At 42.5% G+C, this 27527-nt stretch overlaps 1 protein-coding gene across 7 annotated transcripts in view; it reads left to right on the top strand.

The window, feature by feature from the left end:
- Positions 1-7145, top strand: part of LOC125738950 (potassium voltage-gated channel subfamily C member 2-like) — a 33134-nt gene extending 25989 nt beyond the window's left edge. For 4 of the 7 annotated variants that reach the window (XM_049008505.1, XM_049008502.1, XM_049008503.1 and 1 more), the window contains exons 3-4: positions 3465-4398; positions 4805-5678. In XM_049008505.1, the coding sequence (XP_048864462.1) occupies positions 3465-4398; positions 4805-5031 (1161 nt within the window). In that variant the 3' untranslated portion in view covers positions 5032-5678. Of the gene's footprint in view, positions 1-3464; positions 4399-4804; positions 5679-6059 lie in introns of those variants that run through there. The other 3 variants (XM_049008501.1, XM_049008506.1, XM_049008500.1) reach the window with 2 other exon arrangements.
- Positions 7146-27527: the final 20382 nt, after the last annotated feature.

Below are 27527 nucleotides of genomic sequence, written 5' to 3'. Positions count from 1 at the left end.
TTTAACCAAAGTATTCAATTCAATTCAATTTTTTGTATAGTGCTTTTAACAACAGTCATTTTCACAAAGCACTTTACATATAACTGGCCTGAACCCCCACCAAGTAAGCCTGAGGCGACAGTGGCAAGGAAAAACTCCCTCTAGCAGGAGGAAACCTTGAGTGGAACCTAGACTCGGAAGGGAACCCCATCCCCCTCTGGGTGACGGGGAAATAATGTGCATTTTTGAGAGAAAACAGGATCAGACAATCCCTGGAGCAACTGGGAGTTAAGGGCCTTGCTGGGGGGGCCAAACCTGGGCAGCTAATACTGTACAGCCATAAATAAACAGCTGATAAAACAGCATTGGGGTATTTTAGGCCTGATTGCATCTGTGTCCGTGTATGATATGGTAACTATGCTGTGTTTTGAAGAGACAACATTTATAATGAATCTATGCATTCAATAAAAAGGAATAAAAAGGAAATTAGTCATTTAATCAATCACAGTCCATGCAGGTATGAACAGAACAGGAAGTCAATTGCATGTTTTACTGTATGTTATGTATTTAACATACCAGTATGTTTTTTATTTCTATTAATATTTATTTCTGTTAATATTTATTATTATGCAATGTTAATATACACAGGTTAGTTTTTTTGCTGCAGCGCCCCTTCTGGCAGGTTTAGGCAGGCACAGGTTTTGTCCTGAGACAAGACTACAAAAAAACACCCTGATGAAGGAGGCTGAAACATTACAGATGATAATTTGCGACGTGACATGCGAGGGGAACGAGAAAGATTGCGGCACCTCGACTTCCCGCGGCACTGACTAACGCCACACGAATCCGTCGTGCCGTAATTGTAATAGTGTGGTGAGCGTGACTATGAAAGGTGTCAGTCGCAGATAAAATAAAAACAGTCAACATACACAACAAGGAGGCAGCCAAAGAGCTGTCGGTGAACGGATCGTATTGAGAATGGGTATCTCGAGGGCTGGCCTATGTTCCTCCGCGTGATGGTGATCATGCCGGCCGCTGCTCCGTGGGCTGATTGCGTCTGCAAAGTGCGAAAAGGGTCACGGCTTGGAGTGACGTGCCTGCCACGCGGCTCGCTCTGTACCGCCGGGTAGAGCGCCCGCGGCTGTGCCGAGCGGGTCCTGCTTCTGACTGACGGCTCCCACGCGTTCCTTTGGTCTGCCGTTTGACGGGGAGACCGGAACTGTTCTCCTCGTCCCCTCCGTGGGCCGCGCGACAGCAGCGGTAAGAATAGCACGGAGAAAAGCCCCAGAATGTTTCCCAACTCATTCCGGAATGTTTCCGCTGCTGTGTACACAGTTCCTAAATCAAAGTCGTTCCAAAGGGGAAACAGACACTACATTCTTATTGTACCCTGAAAAGTGTACTCGGAACAATGAGATTTAGCTAGAGGTTCATCCAACTTCTGACGCACCGGCTACCTTTAGACTTGGCCCGTCTCTGTCGCACTGAGTTTTAGCAGCCTGGTGATTCAGCTGACCCTCTGATACGCTGAGATTCAGGAACCCAGAGCTTTGTTTAGCTTTCAGTTCTCTGAGATTCTAGCATTTCTAGATCCGGCCCACCTTCTGTTACACCAAGATCCAGGTATCTGGATGTTCTGCCAGCTTTCGAAACACATAAGGAATAAAACATGGCTTTCTAGGTCAGCGACTAGCTTTCTACTTCTCACTTGGGACTCTGCCTACGTCCCTTTTTAGGACACGGAAAGTCGTATATTATAGCGCCACAATCTGATAAAAAGGCATCAGGAAACAGGTGTGCGTTCCCCAAGTGTGACTGTAACCCGAGAGGAATATTACAATGTAAGAGTTTGAGGAAGCAGCCCCCGACATGTATATGTGGAGGGCAATCAAACACCTGGACACATCTGTCTCCGGACAGCAGTTATTGGCTTTCATTTAAGGTCGTAGGTCATACTCTTTACATAGACTGTGAAGTGAAGTGAAGCAAGTAGAGTTTTTGCAGTTGAAAAAACTGATGATAATGTGTGTATGTATGTCTGTATGTATGTAGCAGTGATTCATCTAAATCCAGAATAATTTTATGGTACCATAAAAGGCTCCCTTTTACCACTTAAAAATGGTAGGAACTGAATTAATATGATTGTTTATGATGTCTATAAATGATATACAAAGTGTTACAACCTAATTAATAACCTGATTATAACCATTCATAAACCCTCTATAAGGGTAGTCTTAGTGTAAAGTATTGTTTTTATTTACATGTTGTTTTTCAGTTTCCTGTAGTGAATAATAGCCATGGAGTTGACTGACTGATGTTAATTTATTCTATTATTATAAATTGTATGAAAGATAATTACCTAAAAACCTCTTAGTAGAAGCTGCGAAGTGAAACACACAACTGTGTGGATACAGAGATAGAAACCAAAAGAATAGCAGGTCGCTGCCTGTCAGACGGAGTGCGGATGAATGTAAAGCTCATCGCTGGTGATGACTGTGTTTTCCATGCTGTTCTCTGACTTTTCAGTCCGTAACAGGGCAATAATGTATCCTAGGTTATTGTTTAATTCTTAGCTCAGCTTTTTGTGAGGTTTTGTGATTGGAAGAGACGTGACCCGCAGTGACGAGAGAGGAAATTTATGGGTAGATCATCCGGTTGGTGTGACATTAACATGCTCCATCCAGACCCTGTATTACTCCTGTAGATGTGCAGCCCGGAGCTCTGATTCTCTGGCATCTGCCTACCGCTGCCTTACTGGATACGGCCGACAAGCAGCTCCTGTTCATTAAGACAGTCAACACCTAATTCACACATCCTCGTCTGCTAGTGGATGCTAGTCGGATGAGATTAGATGAGCGTAACAACAAGAAAAGGAAATAGTGGTGAATCTTGGCTTCCGTCCAGAGGCACATTAGCGTGGCCAGACTGCCCTGGGCTGTTTGAGTTGTCAGAGAGCCTCCTACTGTATTTTCTACAATGAAGCAACAATTACATTTTCCAAGCAATGGGGTGGGGGGGGGGGGGCAATAAATTTTGCTGAGGATTTTAAAAACGTTACAGGATTTTAGAGGGGATCGGTCACGTGGTCCAACGCAAATTATATTTCCGTCTGGGCACAAAAACATGGGATGAATCACGACCCGTATCGGATCAAAATGGGACACAGCATTTTATTATTTAATACAGGACGGGTGGCAACTCCAGGTTACCAATTTTATCAAACAAGGTTACCTGTGGCCCCTTTTCAGTGGAGGCCCCTGGGCTTCAGCCTGGGTAAACCCGAGCATTAAAGCATCCCATCTCAGTAAATGTAAGTCAGACGTAGGAGATATTTACTTTACTTTACTTAAATGCCTTTTTCAATTAACAGTGAGTTTTCCCTTAATCTTAACTCTGTATACTTAGTTCCCTTCACTATGCCTTCACTGCAGTCGCCTTTTCCAACGTATAATTGTTCTGAACTTCTCCTTTCTCTTCTGTTCTAGTTTATAGCCTTTGCGTCCTTATTCTTCATCCTGGTGTCTATCACCACCTTCTGCCTGGAGACCCATGAGGCGTTCAACACGATAATCAACAAGACAGAACTAATAAAGAATGGCAGCCAAGCGGACCACGGCCCGCAGATCGAGATCGAGACGGACCCGGCGCTGACGTATGTGGAGGGCGTCTGCGTGCTGTGGTTCACCCTTGAGTTCCTGGTGCGCGTCATCTCATGCCCAGACAAGCTTGAGTTTGTCAAGAGCGTCTTGAACATCATAGACTTTGTGGCCATTCTGCCCTTCTACCTGGAGGTGGGCCTGAGCGGACTCTCCTCCAAGGCCGCCAAGGACGTGCTGGGGTTCCTGCGCGTGGTCCGCTTCGTGCGGATCCTCAGGATCTTTAAGCTGACCCGCCACTTTGTCGGCCTCCGGGTCCTGGGCCATACACTGCGAGCCAGTGTCAATGAATTCCTGCTCCTCATTATCTTCCTGGCGTTGGGCGTGCTCATCTTCGCAACCATGATCTATTACGCCGAGCGCATCGGCGCCAATCCCAATGACCTCACAGCCAGTGACCACACCCACTTCAAGAACATCCCCATTGGGTTCTGGTGGGCGGTGGTGACAATGACCACCCTCGGCTATGGCGACATGTACCCCCAGACGTGGTCAGGCATGTTGGTGGGCGCCCTCTGCGCACTGGCGGGGGTGCTGACCATCGCAATGCCCGTACCCGTCATCGTCAACAACTTTGGGATGTACTACTCGCTGGCCATGGCCAAGCAGAAGCTGCCCAAGAAGAGGAAGAAGCACATTCCTCAGACGATTCACGGCGGGTCGCCCACGTGCTGTAAGTCAGAGCACAACATGGAGTGCAACAGCACCCAGGGTGACCTCTGCCTCAACAAGGTCAACAGGGCATTGGAACACAACAGATCAGGTGAGTTGTTTAGACTCAGTTCTACTCAGAGGTTGCGTGATGGCTCAGGGATGTTCAGGTTAGTTTTCAGAACGTGCTGGAAAATTCCTTCACAAATATTTGACATATTCTAGCCCTGCAAACATTCTGGCTTTTTAAGAAATTATGCAAGGGATCAAGCAAGATATAGGGCAGTGTTGGGCATCTCAGGTCCAGAAGCCGCAAATCCAGATCAGGATTTTGTTTCTACCAACCAGTTGATTGTTCTGTTTTATGACTGTGACTTTTTATGCTCAGCTGGTTGGTAGAAACAACCCAGATTCCAAATCCCACCCACCCCCTTAAAACGCTCTATGGGATCTATGGACTCTGTGCTTGTATGCCTGTTTGATCTTTGCATCTGACAGTTTGTGTATGCTTTGACCAGTCTTGTCAGGTGACTGCAGCGGGGAAAGTGACCTCACCATGTCCCCAGAAGACAGCCACCCCACACGCAGGTCCAGCGCCCAGGACCGGCACGTCCACAGCGGAAGGGCCTGCTACTTGCTGGCCACCAGCGACTACACGTGCTCCAGTGATGGAGGGATCCGGAAATCAGGTGCGCAGGTTCCTCACGCGGTCCGTGGACGTGCTTTAGACCCGAGGTCTCACTGATCGCCCTAGCAGGCACTGCCTCCTCTCTCCGGCATCCCATTCCCCACCTTAGGAACAGTTCAGTGTCGTTTTCGCCCCCATGAAGCAGCACTACATGCAAAGGTATATGTCAAACATGCATAACCGCACCTCATCTTCCTGCATTCTACATCCTTAATCAGCCCACGAAAGAAAACTCACTCACGAGAACCAGCACTGTTGGTTAGTAATAGAACCATGTGGGACCGGGCTGACACTAGGAGGCTGTTGAAGCCCCTCGGTACCGCATGCTTAGCAGCCTCGGGTCATTTGCTTCACATACACACGAACTGTGTACTGCATGTGATGTCATAATCTGGGGTTATCGTTTCAGACCTTATAGAATACGTACCATTTTACTTGCAAATCAACAGTGACTCCTAAGAATGTACAGCTAGCTAAGTCAGTGCTTCGCAACCCAGTCCTCGGGAACCTACAGACCCTCCCAGTTGGAGCGAAAACGGGGACCTGGATGTCCCTGAGGACCGGGTTGGGGAACACCGAACTAATTATCATAGTCCGGATTACATCCGTACTTCCCTTCCTGGAAAGGACCCTCTGCGAGTCACATCACCTGCATATTCTGATATTTAGAAATTCTGTGTAATTGTGAATAAAGAGGTTCATATAAAGAATTTTAATGCCTCAGTAGGCCAAAAAAATCCTTTATCCATAACAAAACTTCATCTCAGGTTTCTTCAAAGATAATGTTTAATTAGAGAAAGCTCTTTCTTAAGAGGCTTCATTAAACTATAGTAAATTAGTTACACTAAAAATCTAACAGCCTCTGAAGTCAGAGATTTGAAGCCAGAGAGGCAGATCTAGCTGAGCAAATGTGAATTTCACTTGCAGAAGGAAATATCAGACTCATCCAGTTCTGCTTTACATTAAATTAACTACAAAGAAGCATCTAAAAATGTCTCCCAGATCCTTAAGTGTTGCCGCATTGAACCCATGTAGGTCAGAGAGACTTAGGCTCTGTAGTTAGGTGGTCCTCATGTGCTACACAGTGGGCGACCTGAACCAACATCCAGCCTCCTGAAACCACGCGCCGTGGGTGACGAGGCCCCCCCCCCCATGCCCCCCCCCCCGAGACATCTCACCAGATGACCTCCGTGCAACATAATGACATGGAGCCACATCCTGCTCAAAAACAACCAGAGATCGCCATGCCTGTCTCTCCTTCAGTCCATCTCCAACCGCCCTCAGATCTTTCAGCAGGCTGGATCCCATAGGGGAGACATAAAGGACCCCATCAATGTAACACTGCTGCTTGACATGGTATCACCTTTACCTTTTTAGGTAACTAGTTCAGTGTTGGTACCAAAACCAGCTACCCTCTTGAAATGACTGCTTCAGAGCCCAAACTGTCCTACCGATGATGTTCAAGCCAGAGATCATCCTAATCCAAGTTGACAAGAGACACGGACTTGAGTAATAACGATAGCGTGTGTGGGTGTACAGTCAATACTCTGAGTAACGTGTGAATATTAATTGCTGTACTGCCAATAGAACATGTAAAATGATCGAAATTAATATTTTTGAGTCAAAATGTGATTATTTTATTAATGTAATTTTCATCATTTACTGTGTGTGTAAGTTCTGGCTATGTATGGATTTGACTTGAAGTGGATAATATGTAGCATTCATAACGCTTAAACAAGCCTAAATATGTATTATATACAATGTTTCCAATCACGTAAAATGCAAAACCATGGAGTCTAGTGGATGTGCTGTGAATGCTACAGTACGTGGTTCTTTTTCTGGTTTGATTTTGTTTTCACCACTCAGTTGGACTAATGCAAATGAATCACAATACCGTCGGACTTCTGGAGGGAATGTCATCTAATTGCTATGGAAAAAAGCCGAATCAAGATGTAAATGATTATCGATGAACATGGAACACGTAAAATGATGTGTCATATGGAAATCCGACTGAAAAGTCCTGCTTTACATCATGTATGCCTTATCTATTTCACCCAGTCATAAATAATTACATGTTAATTAATGGATATTTGCCTGTCAAACCACTGTTCCACAGTTTATGCATGACGTCTGTAGCATTACAGTTTGTGTGCCCGTCTTGTTCTCCGGTCCTTCTGTGTGTCTTGTGCGTTCTTTCGCATTAAGGGTATGGAAAGTGCCAAAGCTCAAACGATGTAGGTGGTGTAACAGGCAATGCGGCGAGACCGTCTGTCCAATGAGGCACTCGCGCTCTCCCATCCCATTCATCTTCTGAGGCTAGTGCCCATCCAAGCCCTGAAAACTGAATGGAGATCTGTTCTCTAACACTAGGACTAGACACCGATAGGCTGATAGGAATTTTGCATGGTGTTAACTGTAAAAAAATGAATAACTATAAATAGGAGCTAATTCTGCTTTATCAATGGTGGGATAACCTCCATACTTTCAGTAGTGCTATACAATAGTGCTCTTTACACCTGTATTATTGTACTTAATGCAATAAAACTACTCTGAATGGTTCTGGATGGAGCCATAAAAACTGAATAGCAATGTGAATAATCAGGGATGTTATGTATATAATTAGTATTTAGGTACCGACATGTGCTTCCAAAGGTAGTATCTCCATTGGACCTCACATCTGTGATTTTTGTCCTTTATTAATTAAATTTTATTTGTTTACTTTTCTTGGAGGGGGGGGGGGGTGAGCCTTATCTTGCCAGCCCATTCATAAAGCAGGGCTCCATCACTGTTGCATGAATCTTCACGTGTTTCTGTCTGAACGCAACGTGGCGGTTCTGTGCCGCTGGGACGTAGAACGCGCCCAGGACACATGCATACATGTACTGTATGTGCATGCGTGTGCTTCCGGGGGGGGGGCAAACATGCAACTGTAAGGAACAAGGAGTGCAAATATTTATGCATTATTTTTGTATGTGGGTCTGCATTTACAGGTACACTGATGTTTATTTGTGTATTTTTTCAGGTTTTTTGATTTTCTTTTTTTGGGGGAGGGGCAAAATGGAGAACTGAGGTGTCTCTGGCTGTACATGTGCAGAAAACTGCAAAGAGATTGTCGCTATTGGTCACAAACACGCAGTGGACTGGGTGACAGACTCGAGACAAAACGGTTACACTGTCACCTTAGCTTATTTCGTGAGCACGACACAGCACACCCCATGTACCTCTGCAATTATTTGCTTATTATTATTGTTATATTTTTACATGCAGGGGGAGTAATTGAACAGCATTGTTTAACGCAGATATACACTCAATATATATGCAGTTTTAATCAACAGTCCCTATCTGAGTGATTAAAAAACAATGCGAATATGAATGGATGAGTACATGGTACTTAGCCGCAGTAAATTCATTTGCAAGGTTGATGGCTTTGGTTTTCTCAGCATAAAAGATATACAGACACATTCATGAACATTTAATTTCTCTTTTTATCAGATCAAAAGTGTAAATACATCAACACTTTAACATATTAGTGAAATAATGTTGTTGTATAAAGTAAAAAGAGTTCACTGTTCCTGAATGGCCCCAAGTGTACTGCAAGGAATTCAAGAGTGAAATGTCTACACGCAGTAGGTGTCTACAGATCTAACCCAGTAGTACGACCCTGCGTGCTGGTTGTATAGTACACTTCACTGTCCAGCAGGGGGCGTCTGTCTCATTTAAGGGATAAACACTGTTTTGCGTTGTTCAGATACATGGAATTTAATGGAACTTCATCTTCAGTGGAACGGATGGAAGGATGGGTGGTGCTGCCTTTTGACTCCTGCATTGTCACTCGTGGGACTCAAATGGAGTTGGGACATCGAAGGTGTCCCCATTTTCCAGCGGGGACCCCTTACCCTTATGGCACGGAGAGCTCCTACAGGGGGCAGCTGGGAAGATGTGTTGAATGAAGGGGACTGGCCTTTGGACATGAACCTTGACTCAACCTCAGCAGAACACACATATAAAAAAATGGGGGAGAGGGTGCACCTCTGTGTCTGTGTTGGCTAACAGCAGGGTCTTCGCTGAAGCTCTTTGACAAGCCTGATGTTTAAAGCTCAACACTGCTCATGCAATACCTGCAATGATTGAGTTGGGATCTGCAGCAAAGGTACATTGTTTAGACTGAAGAATATACAGTATAAATATAGAAATATATAGACAAAAAATGATTAAAAATAAATGTGACATATGGTCATCAACTGTTTATTTTACTTTAGTATTTTGGTGAATTTCTTCTTCTGGTGTCTAGTTTTAATGTATGATGTTTATACTATGTGTTGGGGACAGAGGGGAAATTCAGTTTTATAACCACTGCGAGATAAATGCTCAGGTAGTGTGTCACTCCTTTGGGGGCGACTCTATTGATAACAAATATGATGCAGTGCAGGTCTCTGCCTGAAGCAGCTCAGCGTTGGGTACCGTCTTTTGCTATGTGTGTCATTCATCCGAAGACAGCCCTGTCCACGGGGTTCCTTAACACCGGCTACCTGGGATGGTTGTAGCCGCAGATAAGATACTAATTATCCGGTCCTATTTGGGTGCTAGACAACCACGAAGACACTTTACTCACAGCAAAGTCACTTGTGAACAAACCATGCATTTGCAAAGTCATGCAAGCTTGTGATTCCTATCATTATAACGATTTCAGTTGCATTGGATTATTATTCTCCTTTCGTCGTGTCTCCGCAGTGCGTGTGCAGTGAACGCAATTGTCCTTGCACAGATAATGGGAAGCAACCAATATGTATTGTGCTTTAATTACAGTTTAATTACATGATATGAAATGGCTCATTTTCTCCTCAGTCTGAGACTGTGACACTCTATCTTTTTAGAGGGGAATTACTAGTTTTCACATCTCATCACGCTGGAGTGATTTGCACGATGTCTGTGCCTAATTACTGACCGTGCATGTTCTCTGTCTGCCTGTCACTCACTAAGACAAAAAAAAGTAATTTCATAAGGAATTATGCGTTGGTGCTTTGACCTTTGGAAATTCAGAGGATGTTATCCAAAATGCCTGGATTAATAATACTATATTTTATGGGGAAAATGTACGTGCATTTTTGTGTCTGTTTAGGGCAGTATTTTTCAATCGGTGGCCAACATACTGGTGGCCAACATACCGCCTGAAAAACACTGGCTTGTGGAAAGTGTGTCGTGGCAGAAGAAAAGGACAGGAAAGGCTGGTTTAGGAGTCAGCATGCTGAAGATTAGCCCAGTGATGTAATTTTACAAATTGTCTTCAGTTATCTATCTGTTCTCCCCAGAGTGCAGATTTTCACTTTATGTTGGACGATTGATCATTTAAACCTAAGTTGAAAAGCCAGTTTTGGCATTCCGAAGCTCGTGATCATTGTAAGGAATTAAACACACCCACACTTGGTTAAACCATTTTGACAACAGATGTACAGATCACACATTTATATAATTTAGACATGAGGTTTCCTATTTTCACTCCCAGTACAAAATCTGTTTGAATATTTACTGACACAACTCGCTTACACTTTCGGTATTGTTGTTCATACTTGGTGTAGCTCTGTTACATTTATTATAAGGTAACAATGAAGTGTAAATGCTATATTTTGGCAAAACATGATGCGACATGGTTGATTTTAGTCGGGGAAACTGCAAAGCAAATGACTATCTGCTTAAATTAAAGGCAGTTGGATTTGACAGGGATCCAACCAACTTTCCAAAGGACCATTTGACCGTGGGCTTTGATATATGACCAGTATTGGGGTTTGCTGACTACATATTTTGTAGAAACTTTTTAACTTATCTGGCTAACTATCTAAACTTGCTTTGTGCAGCAGCCTCTCATAAGGAAAGCTGGGTTTATCCCTCCGGTTTGTTTCTGCAACATGAGACTCATCATTATGGATATATTATTTAATAAATGCTGACAGAAACTCTACAATTACGCAGAACATACATGTATGATGCCAAATATTTAATTGATAATTAGTCAGTGCAGTATATAACCAAAGGTTCAATTTTACCCAAAAATCCAACATAACTAGCATGAAATGACAAAGGCAAATCCACATTTCGGGGCCTGAATTCCAGTTGTTTCTGTGGATTGCAGCAATCAATTTGCTTGTTTTTGGCAACCTGTAAAAGGGTCGCTCTGATTTCTTATTAAATGAATTTGTACAGTCAGTCGCACGACAGCTCTTCGCCATTTTAGGTGTGTTTTCCGGACACCAAAATTGAACATTAAGGCTGACTTCCACCTTCGGTGACATTATGTTGCGTACCCTCTATTGAAAACAAACCTCCAAACATTCACCAAGCCTTCAAAATTAAACAACAGCTTACATATTTGATCTTTTTATCTGATATTTAAAAAAAATCTCTCATTTGAGCATTTCAGAATTAACAATAATACATGATTTCATTGTCCGGCTGCCCCAGCGTCTTTGTTTACTCATATTTGCCAGCCCGAAATCCAAATGGCTGCCATGTCTTTCGACATCTTGCCGCTGCCTTTACAGCCCACTACCTTCTGTTCGATTACCATGGAAACAGTCCCCAAGTTGAGAAGATGTAAACAGCCGAGTATGAAGCGTTTTTACCAGTGAGACGACCTCACGCCTGCTCTACATGAACCTGTACTGAAGGACTCAAGGGGGAAAAATGCTTTGTGCCAACAGATGAACGTGAAAAATATCAGAGAGGCGACTGTGCTGTGCTATCCCCTTAACAAACGACATTTGGCTTCAAAGGCAGCCTCTCATCTTCTCTATTGCAGGAGGTTTTCCGATGAGCCAGATTTCATGACATCTTCGTGTGGAACGCCCTCGTAGCATGGTCACACCGACAAGCCTAGGCTGGGTTGGCACAGAGGCAACAGGTTTCGGGAAAGGCTTCGCTTTTTACATCCATTAACTGGATCATGTAACTGAATGCTCTAGCAAGATTAATATATATAAATGACTCAAGTGTGAAATGTTGAACTGTTTATTACACCATAAATCCTGCCCTATCTTGACGTCCAGCTGCCTTATCAAAGAAGAGCTGCTTTTTAAAAGAAAGTGTGGCCCGTCACACTCCGCTGTATGTCAGAATGTGATAAGGTCCTTCTTAGACACCAGTGATTAACTCAAAATGAACAGGCTGCCTCATCTGAGAGGGCTTCGTCAAGGACCTCCAGTGTTCTTCAGGTTTAAGTGTCCCATTAACAGGTCTTAGAAGTGCATTCCTCGCACATGATGCTAGATAAACATTGACCGCTCAGTAAAAACCAGATCTGAACGAACTCAAACAATGCCGATCGTAGCATTGTGGCGTTAGATTTGCATTGGATCAATAATGGCGCGGTTTAAATTTGCAAAGCTTGAATGTAGAACTGAGCCCTCTGATGTGCATGGATGAAGTTTTAGCCACAAAAGGGCTCATTAAACTGACAAACTGGTGGAGAATGACACCCGGTAGCCTGTTATTATGTGTTATTGTGAGGTGCTGTATATTTCATGACTCGTCAGCTTGTACAAACCAGCTACCAGTGCTGCAAATGTTGTCAGAAAGAGCAAAGCCACTGTGAGTTAAGAATCATGAAGAGTCATACTGTAGTATTCACACTCCCAAGATTTTTATACCACCCTGGAATTAAAATAGCAGTCTCAGAGTAATGAGCATGACATTCCAACGCAATAGGTATAAGACATTTTACGCTCAGAGAACCTTAAGTACTGAGCTCCTTTTCACCACATGTGGTTCCAACAACCATCATGTTTAAAATACATTTGGCCATGTCTTGGTTACTTAGCCATTCTCGTGTTTACTCAAACAGTAACTAAACCTCTTGACCCTGTCTGGGCACTGAACATATTCAATTACAACCACATGATTCACTGGAGGACTAGGCTGTTTGCATTAGGAAGCAGGTGTACCTAATAAAGGGGCCTTGGTCATATGACGTACTGTTTGATATCCTACACATATATGATTTTAATGTATTTCACAGCAATGAATGCAGTATAAACTGATTACTCCTGTAATCTAAGAATCTAGCTGCGACATGCAAGCTATACAAATGGATCCAGAAGACTGTCATATATAGGTGCAACTAGATCCGGTCCAATTCATATGTGTGGTAGATCCCTTTTACAAATAACACAGCAGTGTGCCTACACAACCTTAAAAAACCCTGAAAGCCTAAAGCTAGGTCAGGTTGTAGGAAACAGCACTCTGGGGATCGTTGAGGTGATATGGAGCACGCCTCTGTGGGGCAAGTAGGCCCTTAAGCGTGCGATTAATTAGACGGTGACGGTATCTTTCTTACAAGAGACGAAACAGAACGGGAGCCGGCGGCACGACAAGCGGCGACAGAAGCTTTGCTGACATCTGCTACACGACGAAGCGTCTGACACCTTCAGAGTAGCCATCTGTCTGGTACAGCCGAATCCAAGGGAGCGTCTTCGGTTCACTCGGCACGTGCTCCGAGATGTTTTGCAAATTCACGTCTAGGACGGCATCAGTGCAGAGCAGCTACAAGTTTAGGTTCAAAAATCATTTGTCATGAATATTCGCAGTTACCAGGAGGCTAAGATTTATAGTAGCCATGAGTCAACATTACTATTATCACTGAAATCCTGTATGTCATTATTTCATTTTATATTTTAGCTACGATTGTAAAATGAGGCTCTATTCATTTGCTGCAAAAAAAGCAAATAAAAGCTGTCAATTGCAATTGATAATTACCTTAATTATTTGTAAACATTCAAACAGGAAGTCACGGTGAAGAAGGAGTTTATCTTTGTCCATGGCAGGTAAGTGATGTCCTGAGGGCTGAAATGGCTGATGTTGCTAACAGGGCCTTCTGGGACACTCGTCTAAACTGAGTCCATATTTGGTATTGTTCAGTCCCACATGAGAGGCATACATAATCAGGCGGATTATTCAGGAGGTCCTGCACTTTACAGACACCCCCTAATACAAAAAGATTACAATTCATATGGTCAGGCAGTATTTTTTTTCTGTTTTCATTATATTCCCCGCACCACTTTAAATTTTTCAATGAGGGGCTGGCCCAAGGTGACATTTTATTGGCAGAGAGGGGTGCAGAATGTCTAGCTACATGTCTGCCCCCGATATAACCAAAATGCCCCTGTGACATCACCAGAATGATGCCTTCAGTTTTATATGTCCTCGATTAGTAGACAATCCCACAGTGCTGCTTGACAATATATGTAGTAATGAATTTATATGAAATTGGAAAAAAAAATAGAAGATTAATTTACTAGAATTATTTAAATCACATTTTGTTTTAGGGTCCTTACTATACTACTGCCGGTGAGTAAGTAAGCCAGCCTTACAGATTAAACTATGAAATGATGTCAAACATAAAAAAAAAGTGTTTTAGAAAGCTTAAAAATAGCGTTAAAATTTTTACAGCATCTACATTTTGAGGAAAAAAATAGTTCATTTGGGAAACATACCATGCAACGCTTTCCTTTATTACAGCTGGAATTTCTATTTTGTTTTAAATGTAACAAATTTTGTAGAGCCAAGTGAAATAGGCTTGACCCATATTAGGTTTTAAAAAAGGAAATTTATTTCAAGACCATAACACAGATTTGTACATTGGTGTGGTGTTTCATTCAGGGTGTCTTTGCAGCTAAAACACAGTACATTTCATAACTATAGGCATCCTTTGGAAAAATGACAAAAAAAGAATGAAAAGTGAATAAATGTGTTTATTGTTCACTAAGCCGATCATTAAAGAAATCTAATTTTAGAAATCTGGGTGATATGGCCTTCTCATATATTTTTAAAAATCATTATAAAACACAATTATTGGCACGCCTAACATGAACATAATCTAATTAACAAATATTCACATTTCTATTTCACCTTTTACAAGCATGCCTGAGTTTTTTTCGGAACTCTTAAGTGGTACAGTTATGAGGTCTCACACAGACCAAACCCCTTCCGTTAACCATGAACATACGCAAGCCTAGAGAACACGCAGCTGAGACAAAAAATTGTTGATCCACATAAATCAGATGATCGCTATAAAAAGTAGCAAGCTTGAAAATCTCCATTTTTACTATTTGAGCAATATTTAATCTTGAATGCATCTGTGCAATTTTAGCCGTGATGCATCAGCTTGACGTGGACACAGACCTGCTTCTCCTTCACACACAGAGCAGGTTTCAATAAGCAAAATATTCCCCGAAGATCACAGTTGGACAACTGTGGCAGTTGGTTGCATCCTGTCTCCAAGATGACAATTGCACATCACCTCCACACCAACATGGTATTTCAGAGATTTGTCAGAAGAAAGCTTTTGCTGATGTCAGACCACAAAGATTTTGTGTGGAGGGGCAGTGCCAGAGAAGATTCAGGGCTGTTTTCTTCACACGGAATATTAAATGCTGAGGTGTGAAGAATTGTGACACATGTCTGGAGAAAAATGACTGATTTTCTTGTATTTCCTGGAGCAAATTTACCTCAGCGAAAGAGTATACTTCTCCTATTGTATGTAAGATCAAGCCAATGAACGATAAAGATATTTTGGTAACACCTGAGGCCATGTTTTAGTCATGTATACACACATTTATATCAAATAATAATGCATTCATAAAGCATTATAAGCATGGCTATAAATATTTATCAAAAGGCATAACACATTATAGCATTTGCATTATAAATGCTTTTTACTAAGTGTGCATTCTAGTTTTCGTGGAAGTTCTCCACTATGTCTTGACCTTGAATATCTACCAGTGTTGGATACTTAGAAAACAATCAGGCAGGAAGGAACAGTAAAGGCACGAGCAAAGGATTTATACTGCACAACAGGGAAAAACTGCTTCAGCATCACATTCATCTCTGAACTTCCTCTGAAGCGCGTGACTCTCGTGTTCTTTCCTAAAGTACATAGCCTGCACATCTCTTTCTTCTTGACTGACCCCTCTATCTCCATTGGCTACAATTACAGTAAGTGATGACAATATGTCTGTGTCATCAAACGGCACTCAAGTATGGAATCAGATAAACTGAATCATACAACAGGAAACATATAGTAAAGCAAAACATATTGAATTGCTAGAATGTACCAAACTATTTGCTCATCAATAGTAACGGAAGTGGTGTATTTAAAAAGGGAAATTATATAAAGGCAGGTAGTGAGTCTCTGGAATCAAGGGCTAAGCTGATCAGATGGAATGTTATAAAGGGAGAAGCGATGTGATAAGAAAAGGATGGCAGAGTCCATCTCCAATCGCAGGGTTTCGAGCCGGAGATGTGGGAGAATCAGAAAATGTGATTACTATAGGAGGAGTGCCTGCAGTGATTCTGGTGGATTAGTGACTGAAATAAACTGAAGCATAGTCATAGGTTTTCCTGGTGGAATTTCCGTAACCTCCATGTGAATCTCAGACCGTGCAGACAAGTGTGAAATGCAGGAAGATTCATCTTTAGCCGAAAAATTGCGAGTCTTAATTTTCCAGGTTCGGTTTTCAGCATCTGTTGTGCATTCAATAATTACTGGGTGAATTAGATTTGTAGTCATTCACCGAGATAATTTGGATTCACTCCAACGAAGAACCTCATTTATTGCTAATATTATTCGTGACTCCTCCTCTTGTATGTGATTAATAATTTATGGTTTGATCTCCATGGGGCAGTGCAGTGGTTAGTAATGTCGCCTCACACCTCTAGGAACAGGGTTTGAGTCTCTGCCATGGCTGCATCTACAGAATGTGGAGTTTGGGGGGGTTTCCCGGTTGTCATCGGGGGGTCCCCCCCCTCCCCCCCAACAGCCCAAAAACATGCTGAGGTCAATTGGAGTTACCAAATTGTCCATAAGCCTGCATGTGTGAGTGAATGGTGTGTGAGCGTGCCCTGTGATGGGCTGACGCCCCATCCTGGGTTGATCCCTGCCTTGCACCTCCAGCATAGGCTCTGGACCTCCTCCCGCGACCCTGGCAAACAACGCCTCCTTCTCCGTAATAGTGAAGGTCCCCTAGATTCCAACACTAGAAAATAAGACCCTGTCCAGCAAAGACTCAGTCTCCATTGACAGTGCAGTAGAGGGCAAAATCATTATGCTGAATTTTATATGCACGTGAATATAAAAGACTATTAAAACAGGAGAATCACATACCATTTTTTTTCAGGAGTTCAGCCAAAGAACACAATCTGTCCTGATTGAAACTGGATAGACTGCATGCCAATTTTACTTGACTAGATTGAAAGGCTGTAATGAGTTTCTCTTCAGCTCTTAACAGTTGTTAAATGATTACTCAGAAAACTCAGAGTTTTAAACTGCAATCTGGTAATATCAAATATAAGTCACAAAGAGGATTTGCATAGTAACGCTAGTACTGCTCATGGGGGAGGGCTACAAAATCAAAATACTAAAGACTATAACTGCACCCTTTTAATTAATTGGATCTAAATTTGGAACTATATACTTATTAAATTCAAATTATTGCTGACTCTTCATCATGTAAATTACTTTTTTTTCATATTGCCCTCTAAGTTTCTGCAGGAAATTGCTGTCACTTAGTATGGATTTCTGAAAGCCTTAGATATTTCCTGGTTCATTGTTTTAAAACAGGAAAATCTACAGTCACCGGAGGTTTATATTATATGTATATCTCATCATTTTTTCAGTTATATAATTTCCAGGCTGCTGTGTAAATAAGAGTTGTACATATGAGCCTTGTTCCAGACAGCCTTTCCTTACTGTGACCTAGTTTTTCTGGGGATTTTCAGCTAATCCCTTCCATCTGGGTAAACTTTACTGAACTCTGACCTCGTTTCAGCAACCGAGCCTTGATAGCTTGGATCCGTTTCAGCCAATTCACAAATTTAGACCATCGATTGTCTGTGGCTAAGCCCTGAAAGACCCTTACATACATACCTCTGTTATGTCCTCTGAGGTTGGGAAACACTCCAGGTCCTCGTGGAAACAGGAGAACCTCGGAATCTTCCCCTAGAAAAGCCTTCAGAATTTCTGTGTCCTGGAAGCTTCCACTTATTTGGGTTATGAACACCTCTTACCCCAAACTCATCATTCAGGGTCAATTATACACTTGATATGTAACTGGTTGGAAATTTGGGGATGCTTGCAAAAAATGACTTTCTACGTTTTAGCCTCGGGGGAGAAGCTATTGGGATCTGGGAGGGTCTAATTGATACTCTACTTGATACTCTACTTAATACTCTACTTGATACTCTGCTTGATGTTCTCTTGATACTCTGGAGGGTTTTACAGGAGACAACCTGTTTTTTTTAGTTGCAAAGACTTCCCATAACCTGATTGACTTACCTTGACTTGGCTTCAGGGCACAGAGACATTGAGTCCGAAACTCCCTTACACTTACACAGCCATACTTACCTCCTCTCAATAGAGTCTCAGACTGTGATGGAGTTTAATCAAAAATATAATTAAAAACCTCACCAGTGGGAATGGGATTTCCCTTAATAGGTAATGAAGATGGGGCTTCTGGTCTTACATTGACTAGAAGGTGCTTTTCCATCTATCTACTGCTAATTCCAAGGCATATAGACCAGGTTTCATCAGCTAATGTGTCTATGATTAGATATTCATAGTACATCCATCAAAAAATCAAAGAGGGGGTTCTGTGGAAGGCATTCTTGCCTACCAGCAATGGACATTTTAAATATCTAGTCATGCCCTTTGGCTTAACCAATGCCTTTTAAATGCCCTCAGCAACATGTTTGACTGGTTTAACATTGCCTCAGGTATATCCAATGTGCATTAAAATCTCATACTAGCTTCTAGAAAACAGCCTAAATGCTACATTGCAGAAATAGTCATTTTAATTCCAGGCCATCTAATTATGCAGGTGCATCCTGATGATTCATTGTGTCGTAATGGACTCAAAAAATGTCATTACAAATACTAAACCTAACACTCCAGATGAGCCAGATAAGCATCCGCATAACCTTGAACTTGACACCATGGTATGATTGTCATCACTGATTGTAGTCAAATTGTAGCTCCCAGAGGATTAACATCTGGCAGGAACAGCCAACAAAGCCTTTTTTTCCACGTGTCAGTAAGCTGTTTGACACCTGAGTGCCTTAATCTGGTTTTAGACTGATGCTTCAGATTATTTTTAGATCATCCATCCATCCATCCATTTTCCAAACCGCTTATCCTATTGGGTCGCGGGGGGTCCGGAGCCTATCCCGGAAGCAATGGGCACAACCCAGGATGGGGGGCCAGCCCATCGCAGGGCACGCTCACACACCATTCACTCACACATGCACATCTATGGGCAATTTAGCGACTCCAATTAGCCTCAGCATGTTTTCGGACTGTGGGGGGAAACCGGAGTACCCGGAGGAAACCCCACGACGACATGGGGAGAACATGTATTTTTAGATCATCTGGGATATTAACATTAGTTCTGGTTTTGGTTCGTGGCGTAACCTTTGTGAACTACTGGAGGAACTACTCAGGAACTACTGAAGGACAAGCCATGAAGAACTCCCTGGCCTCAGGGTAGGCCATGCTTTCACTGCTGACAGTCCCTGGCATAAGAACATCTGACTCACGGACAACTTGTACTTAAGTGCAGGCTGCCATAAAACATATTATATAAAAAATTCATGTTGAATTAAATCATTTTATTAATGAACGCACACACTGCTTTGCTGATGCTTTTGGGTTTGTTGGCTTAAGGTACAGTACAGTTCTATATGTAGTTACTTTTGTTATTATTATTATTATGTTTAAGATGTATTAGTGTATTTTTAAGTGTTTTATATGCATAGAAAGGTCAAATATGTAGTATATAGTATATAAGGCAAACATTTGACTCACTGACATCAAATAAGAACGTTTTATTATTATTGTATGTATGTTTTCAGACTCACCTATAAATTTGACTTAAAGACAGACCAAGGGAGCAGATCTCATCTGTAAATGGGGGACGGACTCTGTACCAAGTCTGGGTTAGGCTCACTGGAGGTTTACTTACACAAAAATGTCATGAAGGCAGAACGAAAAATGATTTAGCCAACTAGAGGAGTGGCACCGAGACATTTGATTGGTTCGTCCCACCACCTCTACAATCTCATTGGTTAACTCTCTGAACCAATTCATCATTTTTCTTTCTGCCCTCAGCACACATTTTTGTGTAAGGAAACAACGTCCTTTAATGTCCCGTAGTGGGTGGATCAGGCTCCAATCTACATTCATATGATTAAGCCATACAGCTCAGTTTGTTGCGATTCTGCCAGCTTAGCCTGTTAACAGTGAGGAAAACTCTCTTCTCTTGGCTTTATTTCAGCCGATCTAGAAAGTTCACCTCTTTACTGTCTGCTGCTCAGGCTGGTGACTGTCTTGATCCTTAGTGTTCAACTGACAGCAACATAATTCCAGCAGGTGAATAACCCAGATATCTAGACCTCAAAAGTCCTGATGTGTCTCAGCGAAGTCATGGACGATAACATGAATGGCGTGATCTGCATCCTTGTGCGAAACAATGCAAATCTAAATTCAAATTCACACTCCGTGGGTCTTACTGGTCTAAGACATATTAATTGTGAACCAAAACAACCAAATTATTGTCTGTGTCATCTTCAGGTCTGGTATCTTTCGGGTACGAGCTCCTGGGACCAGAGAGGCCTACGTTTGATCTGCCCTGCTTTGGTCTGCCTTTCTCGCTCAGTGCTCTCCTCATCTATTTTTAGGTATTCAGGCAGTTTCAGAGCTCTGCTGCACTGAGATTGCTTGTATAAATAAGTAACCCCCGGATACAAATATACATCACATACATCTGTATCTGTGGTTAAAACTGGTGGTTGTCTTTGTGACCTTTGTCCTCTGACCAGATCATCATGTGATCGCTAATTATGTGCAGCAGCCTCCCATGTGGGAGGGTTAGCCTTTCATAATTTTTTGGAATTCTGTTCCAGACTTCTTCTATGATTGACATGAGCCCCTTGTCGTGTGTTCTGTTAAAAAAAAACAGAGCCGATGTTCTTAACATGAAGGAATAGTGGTCTCGGTATATTCATCCCATTAGGAAAATTGGATGAAATCGAGTAATGCAGAATTCATGACCACTCTAATCGTATATTCATTGCATATTGGCTGGCTGAGGCAACCGTCTAGCTAAACTGTACACCTACCTGAGTGTGGCGAGACTAATGGGCCACCGATCCCAGGCTCAGGTGTAGGAAACATTGCAGACTGTCAACATGGCTCACTGGTGCCAGGGACAGGATATGGGGGGGGTCTGTTTTTCAATCAGCCTGCGCCAACTTCAACCTCAAATATTTCTCTGAGCTCCAAATCCCATTAGTTTGACTAAAACAAAACTTTTGTTTGTAGTTGATTCATTACATAAAAAAAAATCCACAAACACTTCCAAATGCCATAACTCATAATAATACTCTGTGGTATAAAAAGGAATACAGTGTAATGTCTGAATCGATCTTCCACCTGTTTATCCGGAACAGGATTGCAGGGGACTCTCCAGAATATATCAGACAGCATTGGGCACAAGGCTGGGGCGCACCCTGGACAGGATGCTGGCCAATGCAGGGCGCACAAAGTTGCTACTACAGGCAACTTTTGAGTTAAATTGTTAAAAAAATTCTCACAGATGCCATCAGTTTGACTATAAAATGCACACATGCTCAGGAATGTCTCTTAAAAGCAGGAGAGCCGAATTACACTGCCATTTTACGTAGATGCATATTTGTGTGTGTGTGTGTGTTGGTTTTCAGACTATTTTTGCAAGTTACTAAACTAATTCCCCTATCTCCATGTTTTTCATTCAGCTACCATGAGAAGGGCAGCGACAAACGCACGTGCAGAGAAGCCGAAACAGAGGAAGATGTTCTCTGGAAACAGGTGGACATTGCAGAAGCAGGTGGGGGGGGGGGGGGGGGGCGATATGGCAAAAGTACATCATGATTTTTTAAAGCAGGATCGCAATCTGCGATCTTACAAAGATTCTTTTCCATGTTGGTTTTCAGACTGTTTTGCAAGTTACTAAACTAATTCCTAAAAATAACCCTATTTGGCAATAAAACCTAAAATAAAAAAATGACATACTCTCTCTAGTATTTCTATTCACTTGGTTAAAAAAGTTGGCCATCAGGTCGTCAGTTGCCCTCAGACGTGCGAACCTTATCTATGAAAATTTTGCAAACAACTGTTGTTTGCCTTGTGTCGGTTTTGGATCATCCAAAGAAAATACGATATCACTGATGTCAGATTCTTTGAAGGGACCAACTCCTTCATGATGTGCATGCCGCTACATTGCCAAATATAGAATGTGTTTCATGTTGTGCAATGCATGTTGGTATGAGAGTGCGAAAGGGGGAGAGGAAGAACACCCAGCGACTACCTACTGTTTCCTATTACCCGTTTATTGGTGTGTCTGAACGGATTTGGCTGACAACACGACTTTAGACGCGTGTATGAGCCATAGAACTACAAGTGATAGAATGTGCAGTGTAGTGCACATTCTGTAAATAAAATCATGGAGACATCATTTTAATCGTTTGCAATCTAATATCGGTGAATCACACACCCCTGCAAGCACGGACCTCCTTTTCTCCTTATTTTGTAAATATGTGAATTCTATAAAAGAAAACAGAAGATGTGCAGTAGCAACAAGATTGAGTGTGTTTGAATGAGTGTCGCATTTATATACTGTAGTGCTTTCCTCAACACCCAAAACACATACAGAACCAATGGGGAGATACTTCAACCTCCGTGTGGCCCCCACCTGAATGATGCGACGGCAGCCAGTACGCTCACCATACAGTAGCTATGGTGTCTTCTCAAGTAGGTAGGGGTAGAGGAGGGGGTTGGACGGTTCGATCTGTGAAATAGTATGTGAAATTAATAGAAATATTCAAAAACCAAAATATTGTGTTAAAGGTGCCATGTATTTGTTGTTCATCACATATAGTGTGATGTAGAGTGACTGTTTTTGTACCGGCAGGTAATGCTGGCTTGTCTTGCTAGCTACGGCCACAAGTATATTTCAGTGGGAAACACTGGGGGGGCGGCATGGTGGTGCAGTGGTTAGCACTGTTGCCTCACACCTCTGGGACCCGGGTTCGAGCCTCCGCCTGGGTCACATGTGTGTGGAGTTTGCATGTTCTCCCCATGTCGTCGTGGGGTTTCCTCCGGGTACTCCGGTTTCCCCCCACAGTCCAAAAATATGCTGAGGCTCATTGGAGTTGCTAAATTGCCTGTAGGTGTGAATGGTGTGTGAGTGAATGGTGTGTGAGTGTGCCCTGCAATGGGCTGGCCCCCCATCCTGGGTTGTTCCCTGCCTCGTGCCCATTGATTCCGGTATAGGCTCCAGACCCCCCCGCGACCCAGTAGGATAAGTGGTTTGGAAAATGGATGGATGGATGGGAAACACTGGATATTATTCCCAAAGTAGAGGTAATCATATCCAAGCAACAGAGATTTGAGTGTCCTAACATAGTCGCTGTTGCATGAAAACCATGTATGTGCACTTTTGATGATTGTGACTTTATACTCTACATAGAATACGCCTCTGTCTACTTATAGCGTTTGACATGTAATTGACCAACGAAAGGATGCTTTACGAGTCTATTTAATTAGTATTAATGTTTGTACAAGTTAATACTTATCGTACTTTTAGCTAATATACTTACAGTACTATTCATTATAGCCATTTGTATCGATTACTTTATTTTGCTAATTTCAACAGCTTAACATCAATAACTAGATCAATAGTTAACATCATTGTTAATTCTGAATATTAAGCGACATTAGTTTGTATCTTGTTAACTCTAACACATTTGACGCTGACAAAAAATAACAATCCGTCTACAGTACATCCATTTAAAACATTAAGCCATTTGCTGACAGCTGTATACAGGTTTCTGTTTGTGGTGCTGTAGGTGTCTTATTACATTGTTGCTTCTTAGAATATACATTTTTATCACACTCCAGAAATAATGGATTTTTCCGCGTTTTTCATTGGACAGCAACAAATTATTGGTGGCGATCTAAAGACGCCTGTCACTGACAGAGCAATTCATTTCATTTCATGCTTGATATTATTTTGGCGGTATGGGTGGATCTCTGACCTAGAAATGCCTAGCTGGGTGTGTGTAGGCTGATAAAACCCACCCCTCTGAAGCCCCCAGGCAGTGCTACATCGTCTCAGTGGATCATGGGAAACTCCACTTGAGTCATGCAAACGGGCGCACCGCGCAAATCCTGGGCAATAGACCAAACACGCCAGTCGACAAGCTACAAGTGTTGTCAGTACAACACATCAAGAGCAACGTACAACTGAGGGTGTAGGGTTATATTATAAAGAGTAAGCAAGTAAACATCAGACACTGTTGAATAAATATGGGCAGACACCCAAGGAATAGATCAAATCGAATGCTGAAATCTCCTCACATAAGTCACGATGGTAAGCTTGTTAAGAAGGTTTGTAAGTCTCGCCATACTGGGCAAACTCAGTTAATTCATCAAAAGCTCGGCCAAATGGGGATATAAAATTAAGTTTAAGCGGAATTTCAATTCTTCCGCCAGAGCTAATAACTTAAACGCAATATACACTCCGTTCCTCTCGATGACGTTTGTCATGGGAGTCAGACGCATGTGTGGTTCACACAATTACATCTGTGTGAAATATCAAATTTGAAGAACTGATTCCTTTAAGTTCCAGTTAAGTTTAAACACATTTTTAACCTCTTTGGTGCCAGGGGATCTGCACTGCATCTCGTGTTACTGTACTGTTTCTTTCCTTTTATTTCTATGGCTTTAAAGAAAAAAAGCATTGAGGGGCACTAAGGATTTGTGAACTTCAGACACCAAGGCTGTTCATGACTATCAGGCAAGGACTGCCTTTCAATAATAGCTGCATAAATACAAGGCCCATTCAAAAATGCCTGAAAGCCCCAAGGTGAAACATAACTTTCGATTGAATGTAAACTGACCTCCTCTGACATTTATCCCTGTGGTGCGCAGGAGCATTAGGAGGCTTTGTGCATTCATTGCTTTTGAGTTAAAATGTAAAAAAAAAAAAATCTCACAGATGCCATCAGTTTGCCTATAAAATGCACACATGCTCAGGAATGTCCCTTAAAAGCAGGAGAGCCGAAATTACACTGGCATTTTACGTAGATACATATTTTTTCCTTGGGACTCCTTAAATACTTCCTTCTACCCATTTGAACAGTCATGCGTGTTTTTAAAGCCTAAACTAAATGTACCGGATTCATAATTAAGCCGCCTGCCTATCTAACATCCAGAAGGTTTTGCACAGGCGTTCGGCGGATTTAATTTATAATTACATAAACTGTTCAACCACAAAGCTCTTTGCTCACCTGCTTTGACATCGTCTGTCACGCACAGTCCTACACACTTTTTCTCGCTCGTTGCCCTGTGCTAGTGAGTCACTCACAATAAAAGCTGCAGTTCTGTTACCACGCACTCGCTGCGTGACTAAAAAGTGTCCTCCTTTATAGTGCCGCCACCTAGTAGTGGGGGGTGGGGCATCCAAGTGGGCGTGGCTAAATCTGTTGGTGATTGACAGCACGCAACAGTCCCACCCACCAAGGGAATTAAAGCTTTTAAACAGTTTTCCAGCTCTAATCACTGAGGAGTTAACGCTAATAGTGACCATTACCCCCCTCCCCCAGCCACATTATGAGACCCAACCTCTTCCTGCACTCAATCCGGATAAGGTTATAATGGGGCACCAGCAATTATTGGGACTGTGACCTTTATTCTTGCCAACATAATGGGACGAATCACCGTAGAGAGCCATATGGAGAGTCTAAGTGTCCGCCATCAGCCATCTGTGTCGGTTGACCGGCCCCCTTCCTGCATTTCCCTTCATAATCAGGGGAATAATGGTCAAACTCCATCACTCTGTCCGCAGACTCTTCAGCATATACCTGGTCAAAAAGGCATAATGTGGTCATTAGCGATGATCAGGTTGATAACTAATTGATGAGGCATCGACGTGGAGGTGCAGTTCCCACGAGGCACCAGCTACAACAATCGAACCCGATTTCATGATTCAGATGCTCTCAAAACGCCCATGATTTTTACCGGGGTTATAACTAACATTACACGTGTTCCACAAATGAGAAATGAGGTTTCCGCAAATGATGCGAACTTCCAAATGAATTTATAATCATCTGGCCCTAATGAGAGCCGAGTGGAAGCAGTGAGACGACCCATATGTTGACTGTGGGGTTGACACCAAGTGTTGCCAGCCATATGTAAACAAAATTCCTAGCATAAATTGTAACATATTTAAATCTTTCCATCATAAGATCAGGCTAATATCCTCGAATATGTAGAGAACGTTACATTACATTTGAGCCTCCAGTGAGTGATACAGGTGTAAGAGGTGCTGGAGTAAGAGCTACACAACATACAGTATATATGAAAGAAAATGAAGAGCAGAAGCGCCATAAGGGCCAATTTCAAGGGCCCCTGAGTAATGGGCAGAGGTGGACATTTCAGGTCCAGAAAGTAAAAATCCAAACCAGGATTTTGTTTCAACCAATTGATAAAGTAAAAGTATTTGTATATGTGTGTATGATTGTGTGTAAAACATTTATGGGTAGTTTAGATTGTACTGATTTAGCTCACTCTGTTGTCAAACTGTGAACTTAAGCCAGGGCAGACATGGACAAGGCAAGTGTTCCTGAGCAATGAAAAATGGGTAAATTACCCTCTGAGAAGGAAAAGTCTTCTTCCTGGACTGAGGTTACGTTGAGGTTGCTTGTCCTCCTTTATAAGGAGGTTGCTGGTCCTTTAATGACAACGATTTTGTCAATAGACAGGGGACAGTAATATATATATATATAATATATATATAATTGAATTTGACTGACACACATACAAAAGACACCTTAATGAATCTCCTGTTTCTGACAGCAGGGCAGAAAAATTGTCCAATGAGCAGCAGCTACCAGGGACACATGATGTGTCACATGACAACGCACGCCGAAGGTGAACCAGAGAGGCGGAGGGGTGTCCCGGCCTTCTCATCATCCCAGCACTTTAAGCAGGGACAGCAAGATATAGTATAAGAAGGTTTGTTTGGCTTTGGAAGTCCTCCAGACTCCAAGGGGGGGCTATTTAAATTTCATGCACTGTCCATCATTATTTCCAGTCATAATGGAATCAATAAAGAAACGAGTGGAATGCCTGAAAGAGTATGATGTTCCATCTGACAGTGTTTCAGAACCTAGTTCCTCCCAGTTCCTACCAATGTCCAGGCATGGGAAACGGGGGTGGGGGTGACACTACACTGGCTCACACAGATTTTTATCCCGTGAAATGCTGAGGGTGCTTCGCAGGGGCTCGAGTAACGATCTTCACAAGATAATGACACAGTGCGCCGTCAGTTACTGCTCTTAACATAAGTGTCATGTGAAGTGCACCGAAAGGTCAACATACCTCACGAGTACCTGAATCACAAAAATCCTCCGGCTAGTTTCTTCAGCTGGCCTTGCGCTTTACTACCTCCAGTCATTTACAACCATCTAATTTT

Source organism: Brienomyrus brachyistius, chromosome 3 (genome assembly GCF_023856365.1).
Source record: "Brienomyrus brachyistius isolate T26 chromosome 3, BBRACH_0.4, whole genome shotgun sequence".
In the NCBI taxonomy this organism is placed as follows: domain Eukaryota; kingdom Metazoa; phylum Chordata; class Actinopteri; order Osteoglossiformes; family Mormyridae; genus Brienomyrus; species Brienomyrus brachyistius.
The sequence above is the reverse complement of the archived record's forward strand: the minus strand, read 5'-3'. Positions and strand labels throughout refer to the sequence as shown.